This window comes from Podarcis muralis, chromosome 2, assembly GCF_964188315.1.
Source record: "Podarcis muralis chromosome 2, rPodMur119.hap1.1, whole genome shotgun sequence".
NCBI lineage: Eukaryota > Metazoa > Chordata > Lepidosauria > Squamata > Lacertidae > Podarcis > Podarcis muralis.
Genome location: NC_135656.1, coordinates 108,345,275 through 108,365,415, shown reverse-complemented (window position 1 = coordinate 108,365,415; position 20,141 = coordinate 108,345,275). Strand labels below are relative to the sequence as shown.

The 20,141-nt window shown below is 43.9% G+C and overlaps 2 protein-coding genes across 2 annotated transcripts in view; both read right to left on the bottom strand.

Moving 5' to 3' along the window:
- Nucleotides 1-1,474: 1,474 nt before the first annotated feature.
- On the bottom strand, nt 1,475-11,899 carry LOC144325906 (uncharacterized). The gene is made up of 2 exons (XM_077920791.1): nt 11,794-11,899; nt 1,475-2,861 (listed from the first exon to the last, which is right to left on the bottom strand). Exon 2 carries the CDS (start codon nt 2,770-2,772, stop codon nt 1,591-1,593), a length of 1,182 nt encoding a protein of 393 aa, XP_077776917.1. The 5' UTR covers nt 2,773-2,861; nt 11,794-11,899; the 3' UTR covers nt 1,475-1,590.
- Nucleotides 10,552-20,141, bottom strand: part of LOC144325905 (uncharacterized) — a 42,730-nt gene continuing 33,140 nt past the window's right edge. The window contains exons 2-3 of the mRNA XM_077920789.1: nt 15,675-15,836; nt 10,552-14,325 (exon numbers count right to left, since the gene is read on the bottom strand). Coding sequence (XP_077776915.1) covers nt 13,139-14,325; nt 15,675-15,774 — 1,287 coding nt within the window. The 5' untranslated portion in view covers nt 15,775-15,836 and the 3' untranslated portion in view covers nt 10,552-13,138. The remainder of the gene's footprint in view (nt 14,326-15,674; nt 15,837-20,141) is intronic.

The following is a 20,141-nucleotide window of genomic DNA, read 5'->3' as shown; positions in this document are numbered from 1 at the left end:
CCTCTTTAATGGGACCCAAGTGTGTTTAAGGTTGCAATTAACTTAATCTTCCCTAGATCTACTTTCAGCAGAAGCATGTGCCACTCCCACTGCCCATCTTCAAACTCAGAGTAGCAAGCACATGTATCCTGTAGGTGCGCTTGGCTCTTCCTGTTCAGCGTCACTAAAACTCTCCTCCCCCCACCCCCTCTCACGAAACGACAGCCTCCTTTTAAGCACTCTGACAGTTATTTGCTATTCCTCCACCATTGCCCTCACAGTGCATGTGCGATACACACGCTTCGCTCTAGGGCCTCCTGAAGCATCTTACATGCCGAGACAAAGGGACGCTCTCCTGCCAAATGCACGCTCACTGATTACAGGCACGTACTCGGGAGAAACACGAACTAGCTTTGCACGGAAAAAGCATCCCCTCTACTTCTCTACCCTTCTCTCCCCCTCCCCCCTGGCCTAGTCCCACACTTTCTCCCCTAAACCAAAACCTAACCAGGGACCCAGCTGAGGAGAGCTGCACCGAGGCATTTGTGGGAAAATCCCCCTCCCCTGATTCTTCCCAGGAGCAGGACTGTATAGATTTGGAAAAGTGATTTGCAGAGGAACATAGTTCAGAAGACAGAAGCTGGGAAATACTGGATGAGGAACAGCTTGCAGAAGAAACTCTGGAGGGGGGGAGAGTTAACAGATTCACTGTCTCTGGAAAGCATCCATCCGCTCTCCCCAAGGTCAAGGAGACCCAGCTGAGGAGAGCTGCACCGAGGCATTTGTGGGAAAATCCCCCTCCCCTGATTCTTCCCAGGAGCAGGACTGTATAGATTTGGAAAAGTGATTTGCAGAGGAACATAGTTCAGAAGACAGAAGCTGGGAAATACTGCATGGGGAACAGCTTGCAGAAGAAACTCTGGAGGGGGGGAGAGTTAACAGATTCACTGTCTCTGGAAAGCATCCATCCGCTCTCCCCAAGGTCAAGGAGAGCAGCGAAAGTGGCAGGAGAGAAAACACAGAGGGAACTAGCTCAGATTACGAGACGCAGAAGTGGCAGGGGTGACTAGGGATGTGAGGGACTGGACCTCTTCATTGGGAGCACGGCCATTCCTAGAAGACGGGTTATTTGTCCCCTTGCTGGGATCATTAAAGTTTCTAACTGGTAAGAAGACTCCTTTTCCTTTGTTCTGCTTATCTACGACCAAGGGGAAGGAAGGCAATTCCCTGAAGCCTGAAAGATGCTGATCCACAAGACAAGGGCAGCGCATCATTTTGGCAGTGATGGGTGGAGTCAAAACTCAACAGATTCATCACACGCCTTAAGCATTCCAGATTCACACTCTCCCCCTGGATAATCTAGCAACAACTTGCAACTTCTTTTGTACATCAAGTATATGTGACCTTCATTACTTTAATACATATGTGTATACAAATTTAAACACAAACACAAAAACATCACACGGGTTCCATGTATTTAAAACTGATTTCTACCTTTATGAGTTTCTTGACGTAAATTAAATAGTGAACATTGAGTGCAACGTTGCATACATTTATATGGTTTTTCACCTGTGTAAATTTGCTTAGGAATATTAAGGTCTCCACTCTGTCTTAAGCTCTTTCCACATTCCCTACATCTGTGGTTGCCCGCCCTGTGTGAGTTAGCTGATGTCTCCTAAGGCCTCCACTTTGACTAAAGCTCTTTCCACACTCCATACAATTAAATGGTTTCTCCGTGTGAGTTCGTTGATGTGTTCTAAGGTCTCCACTTTCACTGAAGTTCTTTCCACATTCAATGCATTTAAATGATTTCTCCCCCGTGTGAGTTGGGTGATGTATTCTAAGGGCTCCACTTTGACTGAAGCTCTTTCCACATTCAAGACATTTAAATGGTTTATGCCCCGTGTGAGTTTGTTGATGTATTCTAAGTTTTCCACTTTGACTGAAGCTCTTTCCACATTCAAGACATTTAAATGATTTCTCCCCCGTGTGAGTTGGGTGATGTATTCTAAGGGCTCCACTTTGACTGAAGCTCTTTCCACATTCAAGACATTTAAATGGTTTATGCCCCGTGTGAGTTTGTTGATGTATTCTAAGTTTTCCACTTTGACTGAAGCTCTTTCCACATTCAAGACATTTAAATGGTTTCTGCCCCGTGTGAGTTTGTTGATGTATTCTAAGTTTTCCACTTTGACTGAAGCTCTTTCCACATTCAATACATTGAAATAGTTTCTCCCCCATGTGAATTTGTTGATGTATTCTAAGTGTCCCACTTTGACTGAAGCTCTTTCCACATTCAATACATTTAAATGGTTTCTCCCCTGTGTGAGTTCGTTGGTGTATTCTAAGGTGACCACTACGACTGCAGCTCTTTCCACATTCGAGACATTTAAACCGTTTCTCTCCTGTGTGAGTTTGTTGATGTATTCTAAGGTCTCCACTATGACTGATACTCTTTCCACATTCAATGCATTTAAATGGTTTCTCCCCTGTGTGAGTTTGTTGATGTATTCTAAGGTTTCCACTTTGACTGAAGCTCTTTCCACATTCAATGCATTTAAATGGTTTCTCCCCTGTGTGAGTTCGTTGGTGTATTCTAAGGTCTCCGTTTTGACCAAAGCTCTTTCCACATTCAATACATTTAAATGGTTTCTCCCCCGTGTGAGTTCGTTGATGTATTCTAAGTTTACCACTTTGAGTGAAGCTCTTTCCGCACTCCATGCATTCAAACGGTTTCTCCCCCGTGTTAATTCGTCGGTGTATCCTCATTTTTCCACAGTGACTAAAGCACATTCCACATTCCCTGCATTTAACTGGCCTCTCTGCTCTTCCCACTGATTTCACAGACCTCTCCGTAGAATCCGGACCATCATCTTCCTCACCTGTTTGAGGCAGGGAGAGAATCCTGTTAGACTTTTAGCAAAGACAATAAATGAACTGAACACGTCAATCCCCACGTGCACCTTCTCTTATTTTCACTCCCTCTCCATTTTCAACTGTCTCCATATTCCAAATTTTTAGGAATGCAGATGAGATAATGGCTAGAGAAACCCATGATCACTCCATTCACACTTAAGAAAGCACCATCATTTTATAGTAGATATCTACGGTGGAACTGGCTTATAAGACACATCTCTCTATTTCTTTTTCAAGTGAGGAAATGATCACAGGCTCCAATAGCAGTCTCTCCTATGAGTAAGAAGTAAAACTGAAGTGTTCTTATGCCACATGTAGGTGTAAAATCATTGCAATATATTAGAACCTAAACAGAGCCTTCTGCATCGGGTAAAGGCCCACCTAGTCCAGCATCCTGTTTTCACAGTAGCGAAGCAGAAGCCTGTGGGAAACCAGCAAGCAAGATTTCAGCCCAAGAGCCCTCTGCCCTCCTGTGCTTTCCAGAAACTAGTATTAAGCATTATTGCCTAGGACCGCAAGGGCAGAGCACAGACACCAGCCTAATCCCTTTTTTCAAGATATCCAAGTTGCTGGCCGTCACTGTCTCTTGTGGGATGGAAGTCCATAGATTAACTATGCTTCTGTTTATTCATCTTCTGCAGCCCATAAAGGCTCATAAATGTATTATGGCTTAAGCTTTTGTGAGCTACAGTCTGACATTGTGGAATCTTGACTAGGAAAGCTGGTGCCACTATAAACCCGTGAGTCTTTTTGTCGGGTTTTTGTACTTATTTTGAACTTAAGTCTTAATCTGCAAAGGACTGCTTTGAATACATGGGTTGCCCTTGAATGGAGAAGAAGAAAGCACCTTGCTCGCATCTGGATCCCCTGGGAGAGGCAGTGGATCCAGGGATTGTGAATGAACAAGACCTCTCCCTTCCGTGCGGTGGGAGTGGGTGGGTTAAAAGTGGGGGAGAGACCTCCCCCTCCTGTCCTTTTGGGAAATAGGAGCTTTTGCCGTGAGTAAACAACTTAGATGGCAAGTTCTCAAGAGAAGCACTTTGGAGCCCTGCTTGCTCATGCTATCTGTGTGTGCATGTGTGTCTTTGGACCTAGAAGACAACATACACTAGTGGTCAAAATTGTGGAAACCTTGGAGAAGGTGTTTTTCTGAGGTTTGATGGCTCATAATACCCCCCTTTTTGGGAGTAATACCATAAAATTATATATCAACGGAAATATATAGTGGTACTTCAGGTTACAGACGCTTCAGGTTACAGACTCCGCTAACCCAGAAATAGTACCTCGGGTTAAGAACTTTGCTTCAGAATGAGAACAGAAATTGTGCTCTGGTGGCACGGCGGCAGCAGGAGGCCCCATTAGCTAAAGTGGTGCTTCAGGTTAAGAACAGTTTCAGGTTAAGAACAGACCACTGTAATTTAAAGTACCACTGTAATTTAAAGTAGAATGTAATACAACAACTTTTAGGAAGGATTGCAACATAAATAAGCAAGACATTTGTCAGTGTGTTATGTGATTGCAATCAAGTTGGTTGGGGATTTTTTTGTTCTTTCAGTTAGTGAACTTGTAAAATGTAATAAAATAAAATAAATGTCACAAAGAGTTGACTTTGTGATTGTGGGCTTCCGGGCTGGAGTAAGACAGAGCCCTTAGGAGGATTGCAGGCCACCGAGGAGAGGTTTAGGGGCTAAAAAAAGCCTCCCGCACAAAACTCTGCAGAAGAGTGGGGCTGCAACGGGGTCCAGCTGAGCCCCAGGTCTCCCGCCAAACCGGCTCCCGCAGTTGCATCAGCAGCGGGTGGGGGAGGGGAAGACGGTTGAGGCGGGCTGTCGGCTCCAACGCACACCTGAATATCCGAAGCCTAAAAGCCGCCCTCTGAAGTGACAGATCTTCTGTTAGAAGGTAAAAGAAAAAGAAGCTTTTGGAGAGGAATTTAAAAATTTGGACTTAAATTCAATTTGAACTTCAAAGCGAGAAGTATTAAAAATGGAAGCCGTACTTCTGCTATTCAGGGGAGAACCCTGCAGAGACGTTTTGTGAATAAGATGGAATGAGATGAATGAGATGAAAACCCCCAAAAATCTACATTACAGCCTCTGAGTGAAAGCAAATGCATTTTTAACCCTAAAATTCCTGCTTTGCTGGAAGAACAGGATTTGTAAATAGTTGCCTCTCTGTTTTGACAAGCTCTGCGATTTGAATATCCAACAACTTGGAATTTTTTGAGACATCCACCAAAGTCTGGCAGGATTAGACCCTGTGTAGCTGGAGGGGTGATAAAAAAGGAAAGTGGCCAACATATAGAGATTTGTTAATAGAAGAGGAGAAAGGTTTGAAATTTAAAAGTTATGAAAACTTGAAAGGTACTTTACAAAGTTGGTTGCATCACAGACAAATTAATGAGCAATTTAAAGAAGATAATAAAAGGGGGTTCAGCTATACTATCTCAAACTTTCAAAAGGAAATTGTGGAGGGAAATACTAAATTATTGAAGAGAGCATATAACATTTTGCTATATGGAGAGACTTTAGATGAGAAGGTAAAATCGGCCCAAATAAAATGGGCTCCGGATGTTGGGCTTAATATACAGTTGGAGGAATGGGAAAGTTTATGAAAACAAATGTAAAGTTTACAGATTGTATATCATTAAGAGAAAATTACAGTGGTACCTTGGGTTAAGTACTTAATTCATTCCAGCGGTCCATTCTTAACCTGAAACTGTTCTTAACCTGACGCACCACTTCAGCTAATGGGACCTCCTGCTGCTGCTGCGCCGCTGGAGCACAATTTCTGTTCTCATCCTGAAGCAAAGTTCTTAACCTAAGGTACTATTTCTGGGTTAGCAGAGTCTGTAACCTGAAGCATATGTAACCTGAGGTACCACTGTATTTGAAAATTATATATAGATGGTATATCACACTGGAAAAACTACAAAAATGTATAAAACAGGATCCAAGATATGATGGAGATGTAAAGAGAAAGATGGTACTTTTTTCATGTATGGTGGGAATGCAAGGAGGTTAAAGAATACTGGGAAATGATATATAATGAACTGAAAAAAATGTTGAAAAAACCCTTTGTTTAAAAACCAGAATCTTTCCTGCTTCTAATTTTAGATCATGATACATGAGAGGGAAATTGGACATAGTTTATGTATGCGACAACAGCAACAAGAATTTTATTAGCACAAGTATGGAAAACAGAAAACGCCAACAAAGGAAGCAGTGCAAGCCAAGCTTATGGACTACGCGGAACTGGCTAAGCCGACAGAGAGAATACATGAGAGAGACAACATCGATTTCAAAAAGAGTGGGAACCATTTATAAACTATAGAAAAATACAGTATAATGATATGGACTCTTTGGCAGGTTTTGACAACTATATAAGAAGCAAAATCAGCAGAGTATAGAATTTGTTTAATAAATCAATACGGAAATATGGGGGAAGCCAAAGAGGAGGGAGGGGAGAAATACGGATATAGAAATTGTTCAATTAAGATTTGTGGAAATTTGTTGTTATAATTTGAAAATTCAATAAAAATATTTTAAAAAAAAATGTGTTTTGTGATTGCTATCAAGTTGGTTGAGGTTTTTTTCATTTAGTGAGCTTGTAAAACGTAATCAAATTAAATAAATGGCACAAAGAGATGACTGGTCACCTAGAAAGGGATGTAAAATAGTACTATTAAGTGAACAAGGCTACAGTTATGAAGATATTAGAAGAAAAATTGGCAGAAACGTAACCAAAGGGGGCATTTCTAAATTTTGGAAGAGGTATAAGGAGACACAGTCACTACAAAATCAGACTGGGCTAAACCCATGTTAACTGGACAGGCCATAGATTGTTTAATGAGCCCAATGCCTGGGAGAAGAGGAATGCTTTTGCCTGGTGTCTAAAGAGAAGGAAGGAAGGAAGGAAGGACACTGAGGTTCACTTCCGAGGGTCTTCTGCCAGTTCCCTCCCTGCAAGAAGCGAGGTTACAGGGAACCAGGCAGAGGGCCTTCTCGGTGGTGGCGCCCTCCCTGTGGAAAGCCCTCCCTTCCAATTTCAAATAAACAACTATCTGACTATTAGAAGACATCTGGAGGCAGCCCTGTACTGGGAAGGTTTTAACGTTTGATCTTTTATTATGGTTTATCTAAGTTGTAAGCCACACTGGAAACCCAGCCAGAGGGGCAGGTACTATTATTATTATTATTAACCTTCCCATCAATGCCCAAGCCTCTCCCCTTCCCCGCCTCCTTCCAGGCAAATCCCTTTGCACCAGATCCGGGCAGGAAGGAAGAAGCTTCTCTCTTTCCACTGGGACTGGCAGAGATGACCGGCAGAATCCGAGACCAGGGAAAAGAGACGGCTGAAGAAGATTGGAAGAAATTTAAAGACTACCTTAAGAAATATTGTAAAATTGTTGAATGTTAGGACGATGTTGATTCTGAAATTAAGTGGTTGTTTGCTGTAATGATTATGAATAATGAAAAGAAAGGTTAAAATTTTAATAGAAATTAGGGGAAGGATTTGTTGAAGAGAATTGATTAGAGATTGGAATGCAGTAAGGGGAGGTATGAGGAAGTCGGGAAAGAAAGTTTCATGAACATAAGGGAATGAAGTTATACATGTGGTTTTTTGTTTTTTGTATGTATTTTTGTTTTTTGTGATTTTTATGTTATGTGAATTTGTGAAAAAGCCAATAAATATCTTATATATATAAAAAAGCTTCTCTCTTTCCACAACGGGAACCCCCCCTCCCCCACCTTCAAGGCCCCATTAAGAGAAACAGCTCCCTTTCCTCCCTTCTCTTCTTCTCCCCGTCCCGGGGCGTCTCATCCTGGACCCCCCACCCCTTGCCAAGCCCCTTCCCTCCTTCCCCGCCGCTGGCTTTGCACTCACCCGAAATCCTGGAGATGGCGGCGACCCTGGGCAGCGGGGGCGGGAATGGGAGCCCCCGCCTGGGAGGCAAGGAGAGACCCCGCTTAATTAGGAGGCTTAATTAGGACGAAGCAGACCCCTTCACTCCCTCCTTTGCAAGGCCCGATTTTATCTCCGCTGATGAAGCCGGAAGTCAGGTGACTCTGGCGAGGAAGGAAAAGTTTCTCCCCCCCCACAGCCTCTTTCCTTTCCTTTGATAACTGGGGGAAGGAAACCCTTGCAGGACCAGCCAACGGGGAGACGAGGGAGGGAAGCTGGGCTTCCAGTACAGGGAACATCAGCTACTGTGGACCTCGCCCTCTTGCAAGAACGTGTTGTAATCAATAAACTCTTCACTGCCTCACCCATTTGGTTCAGATTATATTTCAAGGAGGGATCAAGGGTCTCATGACCCACTCTTACAATGTAGGAAGCAGCTTACAGCAAAAAAAGCCCAATTACTCTTCTGGGTAAATGAATAAATTATTTTAATAAATATCTAAATGGAGAGCATATTTTACATTCTCATGTTCATGCAAACATGGTTCCACTGCAACCTCACTTAGTCCCCACTTCCACCTCAGCAAAGTGTTCTTTATACAGAAATCTCCTGAAAAGAAGTCCCTCTATTTACATTATAGGGAGGGACCACTCTCTGTCTGGCTTATTGCACCTTCATAACACTCTGTGTCTTTTGCAGTGTCCTGTATTCTCCTCACAGACACACAGAAACAGGGAACAGTGACATGCAGCAGCAGCAGCAAGACAGGCGCCCTGTCAAAGAATACCTCCCATTCGACCACTCCGGGGGGGTGGGGGGACGACGACCATGTACTTTAGATGCCTGCCAAATGTACACTACGGATGTGAAAGCCATATTCTGCACAGGAAATACTGAGGAAAAGTGGAAGGCAGTTTTAATTTGTAAGGAGGGGAAGTTCTTTGCTTTGCTTTCAGTCCTGACAAATAAAGCAATAAATGGGGGGGGGGGGGGACAATCAACACTGCCAGTAGTACCTGTATGCCACTACTGTATATACACAAGAACTCTGTAGCAATGAATCCACTAGCAAATGGGAGGGGGGTGATGGTGATAAACAAATCTAAACAGCATCTCGAGTGCTGAGATCCCATCAAAGGGAAGGGAAATGTGCACAAGCCCTACAGCTGTAATAACATCTCTCTGAACGTCTTTATTTTTTCATACTATATCCATAGTTCCCTCAACCATTCCTTTACTCCAACTCCCATTAGCCCCTACTGGCGTGGCCAATGGCCAGGAATGACAGAAGTCATAGCCTAGCATAGTTCAGTGGGATGTGGGCAGGCCTTAGGTTTGCATGCTCTTGCGCAACTGTCAGTTTGGAAGCTTCCACTGTTTTTCAGACCAAGGGCCAGATTCCCTCCCGGATCGCCTTCCAGGGGCCACATGCCAGGGCTGGGCAAGGTGAGAGAGGCAAAGGTGGGTCAAACAAGGAGCGCAACTTTTGCCTTTCTAGAGGAAGTTATATCTGATACACACACAACTATCTGCCCTCTACCAAAGAGGGAGGAGGCATTGTCAAGAGTTGAAAGGTACATCCCGGCTGGCTAAGGGGCGAAGCAGAGCCATGGATTCAGAGCAGTGAATTCAGAGGACCACAGACCACATGTGCATTTGGCCCCCCCCGGGTCTGAGGTTCTCCACCCTTGGCACATTAACACCATGTGCAAACCAGGTAAGTGTAAAGAGTGCCGTTTCAACCCAACCGTGGTGTATATTTTATACAGGAATCAGTTGCGGCAGAAGACATGCAGCCTCACACCTCTAGACCTGGCTTGGCATCAGAGATGAGGTTGGCAACCAAGATTTAGAAAGCTGAGGCATCTCTGTCCTTCAAGGGCACTATACCACTTTAAACAGTCATGGCTTCCCCCAAAGAATTCTGGGAGCTGTAGTTTGTTAAGGTTGCTTTAATTTGTGAAGTGGGCTGTGAGGTTTTTTTTGCTTTTTGCAAATATACCTCTTCAGCACAGTGTCTTCCAAATACATTTCTGTTCCAAGCAAGCCATCAGAATTCATTGCCCATCCTCTTGCTTCTGTCGCGTTAATTCAAAGCATTCTTAATTCCAAGGCCTACCTGGGCTGAAGAAGACAAGGCCTTGAGAAAGATTCTGGTCAAGATGGCCGTCCAGCAGTGGACCACCTGCCTCTCAAACCCAAATATATCTCCATACTTTGGTTGCCTTTAAACTCGCCTGCGCCCATCAGAATTAATGTAAAAAAATATGATTTATATGATCTTTGAATCAAATACATTTACAGGCAAAAGCGGGCTGTGGGGGGGGGCAGGGGTTGATTCTAGGATTATGTCTCCAGGCTCTACCTAGCAATGGTTGATCTTTGCCTTCATTTGTAACTCAATGCCTTGAACAACCACTAGCATTTATTTTTAAATGCTGATAATGCTTTTATTGTAACTTTTTTTTCTGTACTTTTTTTTCTGCTAACAAAGTATTTTTATACACATGAAAAGCAAATCTTGGATTGAGAAGATAATGGTTTGTAAAGTAAAAAAAAAGGTATGTGGTTTTTTTAGAAAAATTATGTTTGTATCTGTTCTGAAATTTGGTTTTAATGTAAAGTGTTTCGATATATTTGGGTTTGTTTATAAAGCAGAAGTGACCAGCTGCTCCTGGAAGCTAAAAATGAATTCTGTATCAACAAAAGTTTTACCTAAAATTATTCATGATGACAAGTTGTAAGAAACATGAGATTTTAAACCCCTGAGCTTTTGAACTACAACTCCCATCAACCTTGGCCGTACGGGCTGAGGCTTGTAAGAGTTGTTGCCCAACATGTGAGCAACCCCATGTTGGATATCCATGCTCTATACTTTATTGTTATTTATTTCATTTCTATACTGCTTTATATTTTTAAGAAAAACCTCAAAGCGGTTTACAGCATGTTAAATCAATAAAACATAAATAAAACAATTTGAAAAGAGTGAAATACAGTGGTGCCTTGGGTTAAGAACTTAATTGGTTCTGGAGGTCCATTCTTAACCTGAAACTGTTCTTAACTTGAGGTACCACTTTAGCTAATGGGGCCTTCTGCTGCCGCCGTGCAGTTTCCGTTCTCATCCTGAGGTAAAGTTCTCAACCCGAGGTACTACCTCCAGGTTAGTGGAGTTTGTAACCTGAAGTGTTTGTCACCCGAGGTGTTTTTATCCCAACTTACTACTGTATAGAGTATACTGTCAAAGCAATATAACAGAAAACTAAAATATTACCTTAAAAGATTTCAAAGTAAAACATTACAAAGGAGGTCAACTACAGAATACAAATTTAACATAGTAGGGCTGGGTGAGTCTGGGTCCCGCCCCCAGGGCCAGGTGGGAAAGGCCTTGCAGGGAGTGGCCTTCACGCCTCACAGCCGGGCGATGTTCCTCCGGCCTCATGAGAATCCTCTCTAATGGGACCCAAGTGTGTTTAAGGCTGCAATTAACTTAATCTTCCCTAGATCTGCTTTTAGCAGAAGCATGTGCCACTTCCAGTGCCCATCTTCAAAGTCAGAGTAGCAATCTGGGGACACTTTTTTTAAAAAAAGAGAGAAAAAAGTGAATTTTAAAACGCTATTTTTAAAGAACGCAGGTGGGATGCAGGTGGCGCTGTGGGTTAAAGCCTCAGCACCTAGGACTTGCCGATCGAAAGGTCGGTGGTTCGAATCCCTGCGGCGGGGTGCGCTCCTGTCGTTCGGTCCCAGCGCCTGGAACCTAGCAGTTCGAAAGCACCTTCGGGTGCAAGTAGATAAATAGGGACCGCTTACTAGTGGGAAGGTAAACGGTGTTCCGTGTGCTGCCCTGGCTTGCCAGATGCAGCTTGTCACGCTGGCCACGTGACCCGGAAGTGTCTGCGGACAGCACTGGCTCCCGGCCTATAGAGTGAGATGAGCGCACAACCCTAGAGTCTGGCAAGACTGGCCCGTACGGGCAGGGGTACCTTTACCTTTACCTTTATTTTTAAAGAAAAATTAAGAAGTAATCTCTTCTGTGGTCTCCTCTGTCGTGCAGCCTTCCTCTGGGCCCTGGCCTGCTCTCTTGGAGTGGAGTAGGCTCAGGTCGGGCCTGGGTTCGGTCACGTGTCCTTGCCCTCCCAGTGCTCTCCTCCCTCTGCTCCTCAGCGGCAGCAGTGGCATGGCAAGGTCGGGGATCCCCTCTTTTTTCTCCTTCCTCTTTCTTTCTCTCTCTTCCTTCTCCTTCTTCTCCCTGACTTGGCTCCAGGGTTTTCCTCGCTCCTGGCTCGATTTGGGTCGTGGGGGGGGGGGGTCAGTGGTTACCCTAGTTCCTCCTCAGCAGTGGAAGCGTCAGCGGCAGTCTCAGCACCCTGCAGCCAGCCTGGTAGCGCAGTTGACTCTGGCTGGCTTCAGGAGCTGCTGCCGCCGTGGCACCCGCCATTTTGCCTCGCCAGAAGTCCCCATATGATGTGTCTTGTGCCGTTGAAACAAGCATGCAACATTCATTCCCTCCTAATAAATGTACAACACTTAAAACCAGCCTTCCGCAGAAAAAGAAGCATCCCTTGTAAATCTCTACCTTTATTCCCCCCCCCCCCGGCCTACACCCAGGCCCACGCTTTCTCCCCTAAACCAAAACCTAACCGCAGTCTCCAGGGATTGTGCTGAGGAGAGCTGCACTGAGGCACAATGGTGGGAGCCTCCCAATCCCCCTTAATCTTCCTAGGAGCAGGACTGTATAGATTTGGAACAGTGGTTTGCAGAGGAACATAGTTCAGAAGGCAGAAGCTGGGAAATACTGGATGGGGAACAGCTTGCAGAAGAAACTCCGGTGCGGGGGGAGAGTTAACAGATTCACTGTCTCTGGAAAGCATCCATCCGCTTTCCCCAAGGTCAGGGAGAGCTGCAAAAGTGGCAGGACAGAAAGCACAGAGGGTACGAGCCCAGGTTACAAGATGCAGAAGTGACCTGGGTGATTGGGATGTGAGGGGGTGGACTTCTTCATTGGGAGCACTGCCATTCGTGTGAAGACGGGTTCTTTGTTCTCTCGCTGGAATCATTAAAGTTTCTAACTGGTAAGAAGACTCCTTTTCCTTTGTTCTGCTTATCTACGGCCAAGGGGGGAAGGAAGCCAATTCCCTGCAGCCTAACAGATGCTGATCCACAAGACAAGGGCAACCCATCATTCTGGCAGTGAAGGGCGGAGGTCAAAACTCAACAGATTCATCACACACCTTGAGCATTCCAGATTCACACTCTCCCCCGTTGTTTCTCCCCCGTGTGAGTTCGTTGATGTCTTCTAAGTGTTCCACTATCAATGAAGCTCTTTCCACATTCAATGCATTAAAATGGTTTCTCCCCCGTGTGAGTTCGTTGGTGTATTCTAAGGGCTCCGCTATGCCTGAAGCTCTTTCCACATTCAATACATTTACATGGTTTCTCCTCTGTGTGAATTCGTTGATGTATTCTACGGTTTCTACTTTCACTGAAGCTCTTTCCACATTCAGTGCATTTAAATGGTTTCTCCCCCGTGTGAGTTCGTTGGTGTCTTCTAAGTGTTCCATTCTCAATGAAGCTCTTTCCACATTCAATGCATTTAAATGGTTTCTCCCCCGTGTGAGTTTGTTGATGTCTTCTAAGGCCTCCACTAGAACTGAAGCTCTTACCACATTCAATGCATTTAAATGGTTTCTCCCCAGTGTGAGTTCGTTGATGTCTTCTAAGTGTTCCACTTTCACTGAAGCTCTTTCCACACTCCATACATTCAAACGGTTTCTCCCCAGTGTGAGTTTGTTGATGTCTTCTAAGGGCTCCACTAGAACTAAAGCTCTTTCCACATTCAATGCATTGACATGGTTTCCCCCCCGTGTGAGTTCGTTGATGTGTTCTAAGGGCTCCACTAGAACTCAAGTTCTTTCCACTATGAATGAAGCTCTTTCCACATTCAGTGCATTTAAATGGTTTCTCCCCCGTGTGAGTTCGTTGATGTCTTCTAAGTGTTACACTATCAATGATGCTCTTTCCACATTCAATGCATTTAAATGGTTTCTCCCTTGTGTGATTTCGTTGGTGTACTCTAAGGGCTCCGCTCTGCCTGAAGCTCTTTCCACATTCAATACATTTACATGGTTTCTCCTCTGTGTGAATTCGTTGATGTATTCTAAGGTTTCCACTTTGACTGAAGCTCTTTCCACATTCAATGCATTTAAATGGTTTCTCCCCCGTGTGAGTTTGTTGGTGTTTTCTAAGGTTTCCACTTTGACTGAAGCTCTTTCCACATTCAATGCATTTAAACGGTTTCTCCCCCGTGTGAGTTCGTTGATGTATTCTAAGGTTTCTACTTTGACTGTAGCTCTTTCCACACTCCACACATTCAAATGGTTTCTCTCCTGTGTGAGTTTGTTGGTGTATCCTCATTCTTCCACAGTGACTAAAGCACATTCCACATTCCCTGCATTTAAACTGTTTCTTTGTTCTTCCCAATGAATTCACAGATGGCTCCGTAGAATTCTGACTGTCATCTTCCTCACCTGTTTGGGAGTGGGGAGGGGAGGGGGGAGAGAGAATCCTGTTAGACTTTTAAGGAAGACATGAAAGGAACTGAACACATGTGAATTCCCATTTGCACCTTTTCTTATTTTCACTCCATTGTCCACTGTCTCCATGTTCCAAATTTTTAGGAATAAAGATGAGATAATGGCAAGAGCAACCCATGATCACTCCATTCACACTTAAGAGAGCAGCATCATTTTATAGTAGAGATCTACGGTGGAACTGGCTTATAAGACACATTTGTCTTATAAGGAAATGATCTCAGGCTCCAACAGCAGTCTCTCCTATGAGTAAGAAGTAAAACTGAAATACTCTTATGCCACATGTAAGTGTAAAAATATTACAACATATTAGGACCTAAACAGAGCCTGCTGGATTGGGAAAAGGCCCACCTAGTCCAGCATCCTGTTTTCAAAGTGGCCAAGCAGATGCCTGGGGGAAACCAGCAAGCAAGATTTCAGGCCAAGAGCCCTCTGCCCTCCTGTGCTTTCCAGAAACTAGTATTAAGAAGCATTATTGCCTAGGACCGCAAGGGCAGAGCACAGACACCAGCCTAATCCTTTTTTTCAAGCTATCCTAGTTGCTGGCAGTCACTGTCTCTTTGTTGGTTTTGTGCACTTAATTTGAAATTTGTACCAAGGTTGTACCACAGTCTATCCATGTCAGCTTATGCATGAACACAATTACAGGGGCGCTATAAATTATTATCCCACTCACATACAAACCCTGACTGTAAGACTGGCATGTTTACACAATTCGCTTATAATACTGGCCACCCTTGGTCTTCATATGCCCAAGTCTATGTGAACAGACTCCAGCCAGAGGATGGTCTGTTCATGATAACAGGTCCTTTGTCCCGAAAGTCCACCAGACTGGGGAGGTACATGCATCTACTGCATTTTGATGCTGGTGGAATGTATCACTCTGACTCAGTCTTTAGAAAAATAAAAGTAACATAAACTATTTAAATATATGAAGTATAATTAATGACGGGAAGCATTTCCATAGCCCCCTTCACCCATTTTTCTGGATTGGTGTGCAACATTATTGTCACTTAAATCCTGCATTGGAAACAACACTAGAAATTTAAAAGCATAGAGGAAGAAAATCTGCCCCCACTACTTTATGAAAGGGATTCCAAAAACAAAGAGCTGCTTTGGAGAAGGCCTCACCCCTTCCTTCCTTCCTTCCTTCCTTCCTTCCTTCCTTCCTTCCTTCCTTCTTCCTGCCTGACCCTTCCTGCCTTTGGTCTCCTCTCCATCTTTTCTTCTTTTTCCCTCCACCATCCAGCCATCCATGTCCCCATCTCCTCTGCCCTGGAACTCACCAGATTTCTCTGAGGGTCCCGGGAGGGGATGCTCAGAGGTCGTAGGGAGGGATGCAGGAGACAGCTTGAGCAGGTCACCTGTCCATCTTCCTCCATCCATCCTGACCAGGTTTGCAGGTTCATTTTTTTAGGAGCGCAGAAGCCAGGGCATGTTGTAACTTCCTGGGTGGAAGGAAGAAGCAAATGGAGTCTCAGAGCTCCTGTAGGGATTCTGCCCGACAGTCTGCTGCCCCTGTAGAAGTCCCTATTGGGCTCCCGCTTCCAAAGAGCCTCCACCCATTTTCAAACACCTTTGGCAATTCCTTCCGTCTGCCTGTCCCTTCTCCCTTCCCAAGGCTGGCATGGTATGGGCAGTAGTGGCCTTGTGGCAGTTGCCCAAAGGGCCACAATAAATGTGATAATGTGTACCCCTTTAAATCCTTGAGTGTGATTCTAAAACAGAAGTTATGGTAGCCTGTGCTTTATGAAACTGATTATTTTGCAAGTTGCCGCCCCCCAGTTGGGGCAGAAATACAGCTAATATGAGAATCACAAAGATACAGCTGAAAGCTGGAACATGAGTTGCCACATGATGCAAATGGCTGCATATAACACAGCTTACCAACATGCACACCATCACAACGTAAAAGAACGCGGTAGGCATCAGAACATATTCAGCAGAAATAGCCAGTGCTTGTTAGAAATAGGAACATGTGCAGAAGTTCTTGCGGAAAGGGGGCAGGGCCTTCAAAGGTCTCATAATCGACCCAAAACAACAGATAAATTATATAAATACCACTGCCTGGACCACATATGTGGTGGAGGTGTGAGGAAATTAAGAAATTTTGGATAGCAGTATACGAAGAATCAAAGAAGATGTTGAAAATATCAATAACAAACAAACCAGAGACATATCTCCTTGGATTGACAGATGATGAGATACCGGGGGGGGGGGGATTTTCCGTATGCAAGTACAGCTGCTAGAATACTGATTGCTGCTAGGTGGAAGTCAAAAACAATACCCACAAACGTGGAATGGATTTGTAAACTAAATGAATATTTAATTCTGGCAAAATTAACTGCTATAATAAGAAATGAGTCGAATCAAAAACTTAAAAAGGAGTGGAAATTTTTTGATGAATATATGGCAAAATTTTGCTCAAAAAAAGATATGCTAATATGCCTAGATCGCTCACTTGCTCGGTCCCTGCTCCTGCCAACCTAGCAGTTCAAAAGCATGTCAAAGTGCAAGTAGATAAATAGGTACCACTTCAGCGGGAAGGTAAACGGCGTTTCCGTGCGCTGCTCTGGTTCGCCAGAAGCGGCTTAGTCATGCTGGCCACATAACTGTCTGCAGACAAATGCCAGCTCACTTGGCCAGTAAAGCAAGATGAGCGCCCCAACCCCAGAGTAGGCCATGACTGGACCTAATGGTCAGGGGTCCCTTTACCTTACCAATGCTGAAGAAACTGAACTTGACCAATTCTAGGAAGACTTACAACACCTTCTAGAACTGACACAAAAGAAGGATGTTCTTCTCATCCTAGGGGATTGGAATGCTAAAGTAGGGAGTCAAAGAGATAAAAGGAACAACTGGCAAGTTTGACCTTGGAGTTCAAAACGAAGCAGTGCAAAGGCTAATAGAGTTCTGTCAAGAAAACAAGCTGGTCATAACAAACACTCTTTTCCAACAACACATGAGATGACTCTACACATGCACATCACCAGATGGGCAGCATCGAAATTAAATTGATTATATTCTTTGCAGCCAAAGATGGAGAAGTTCTATACAGTCAGCAAAAACGAGACCTGGAGCTGACTGTGGCTCAGATCATCAGCTTCTTAGAGCAAAATTCAAGCTTAAACTGAAGAAAGCAGGGAAAACCACTGGTTCAGTAAGATACAATCTAAATCAAATCCCTTATGAATACACAGTGGAAGAGAGGAACAGATTTAAGGATTTAGATTTGGTGGACAGAGTGCCTGAAGAACTATGGTTGGAGGCTCGAAGCATCATACAGGAGGCAGCAATGAAAACCATCCCAATGAAAAGGAAATTCAAGAAAGAAAAGTGGTTGTCCAATGAGGCTTTACAAACCGTGGGGGACAGAAGGCAAGCAAAATGCAAGGGAGATAGTTAAAGATACAGGAAACTGAATGCAGACTTCTAACAAATAGCAAGGAGAGACAAGAGGGACTTCTTAAAAGAGCAGTGCAAAGAAATAGAGGGAAACAATAGAATGGGAAATACCAGAGATCTGTTCAAGAAAATTGGAGATATTAAAGGAACATTTTATGCAAAGATTACCATAATAAAGGACAAAAGTAGTAAGGACCTTACAGAAGCAGAAGACATCAAGAAGAGGTGGCAAGAATACACAGAGGAATTATGCCAGGAAGATATGGATGTCCCATACACCCCAGGTAGTGTGACTGATGACCTTGAGCCAGACATCCTGGAGAGTGACGTCAAATGGGCCTTAGAAACCACTGCTAATAACAAGGCCAGTGGAAGTGATGACGTTCCAGCGGAACTATTTAAAAGATGATACTGTTAAGGTGCTACACTCAATATGCCAGCAAGTTTGGAAAACTCAGCAGTGGCCAGAGGATCAGAGAAGATCAGTCTAGAACGCAATGCCAAAGAAGGGCAGCGCCAAAGAATGCTCCAAGTACTGCACAATTGCGCTCATTTCACACGCTAGCAAGGTTATGCTTAAAATTCTACAAGGCAGGCTTAAGGAGTATGTAGACTGAGAACACCCAGAAGTGCAAGCTGGATTTTGGAGTGGCAGAGGAACCAGAGACCAAATTGCAAACATGCGCTGGATTAGGGAGAAAGCTAAAGAGTTCCAGAAAAACATCTACTTCTGCTTCATTGACTACGTAAAAGCCTTTGACTGTGTGGACCACAGCAAACTATGGCAAGTTCTTAAAGAAATGGGAGTGCCTGACCACCTCATCTGTCTCCTGAGAAATATCTATGTGGGACAAGAAGCAACAGTTAGAACTGGATATGGAACAACTGATTGGCTAAAAATTGGGAAAGGAGTACGACAAGGCTGTATATTGTCTCCTTGTCTACCGTATTTTTCGCCCCATAGGACACACCAAGTTTTTTTGGGGGGAAATAAAGGGGGGGAATTATTTTCCACCCCCGGCGCTTGTGGTCTGGGGACAGCGGGAAGACGCGCTGCGCCTCCCAGCTGCCCCCGGAGCTTGCGGGGCTGGCGGCGGGGAGAAGCACGCATCTCCCCGCCGTCAGCCTCCAAACCACATTAGGAGACAGTGGGATGGCGGCGTTCCGCCTGCCCGCTGTCACCCGACCTTGTGGGGCTGGCGCTGCGGCTCTCCTGAAGCCTGGAGAGCGAGAGGGGTCGGTGCACACCGACCCCTCCTCGCTTTCCAGGCTTCAGCGAAAGCCTGCATTTGCCCCATAGGACGCACACACATTTCCCCTTCATTTTTGGAGGGGAAGAAGTGCATCCTATAGGGCGAAAAATACGGTATTTAACTTATATGCAGAGGACGAGATAGTTGGACAGTGCTCTCAAAGCTACTAACACGAGTTCGACCAAAGTGCAGGAGGCAGTGGAAAACAGGAGTGCCTGGCGTGCTCTGGTCCATGGGGTCACAAAGAGTCAGAAACGACTAAGTGACTAAACAACAACAACGATGTCCAATCAGCATTCCCTAATGTAGAAGCAACTGTGAGAATGTTCCTCTGAAAGATGACTGCAAATTGCCATTTGTAAAGATCCGTTTCTTGACTGAAGAGGATAAAAAATGAATTTGGAACAACAATGTCTCAAGATAAATTATGTTACTTCAGCCTCATGTACATAGAAAGTGACAAGCTAAGCAGTTTATCATTTGATGATATCATGAGTGACTTTGCTTTGGCAAAGGCAAGAAGGAAAGTATTGTAATTTAGATCATGTTTGTGTACTGTTTGTATACACAGTACACAATGAATCATGATAAAATTATACAGTTGAATGGGTACTGGGTAGATGCATTAATACAATTAGTCCTGTAAAATAATTTTAATGTACAGGTGTGTACAGTATTGGTATTATTTATAAATGCAACATATTACTAGAAATACTGTCTTTTACACTCACTAAGTGTAACAGGGTACAAAGGTCTGCTGTCCCAATGAAGAATGTGGACTATTATGGTAATATTGATACTTATATAAAAAAATGCATTGTATTAACTACAATTGCATTGTACAGGTTATAACATTTAATTTCATATTAATAATGCTATTTATAATTATTAGTAGTTTGCATCATATATTTACACCTATTATTATAGCAAGTTTCTAGACTAGATCAGGAGTCTTTGTAAATTGTGTTTCTAAAGGAACTTTTGTTATTGCCAAATGCCAATGTGTTTGCATTATTAAGTTTGTTATGAATAACAAAATCATTTTAAGTTAGAGCTTAATAATTATTTCACTATTAATATACTTCGTAATTGTAT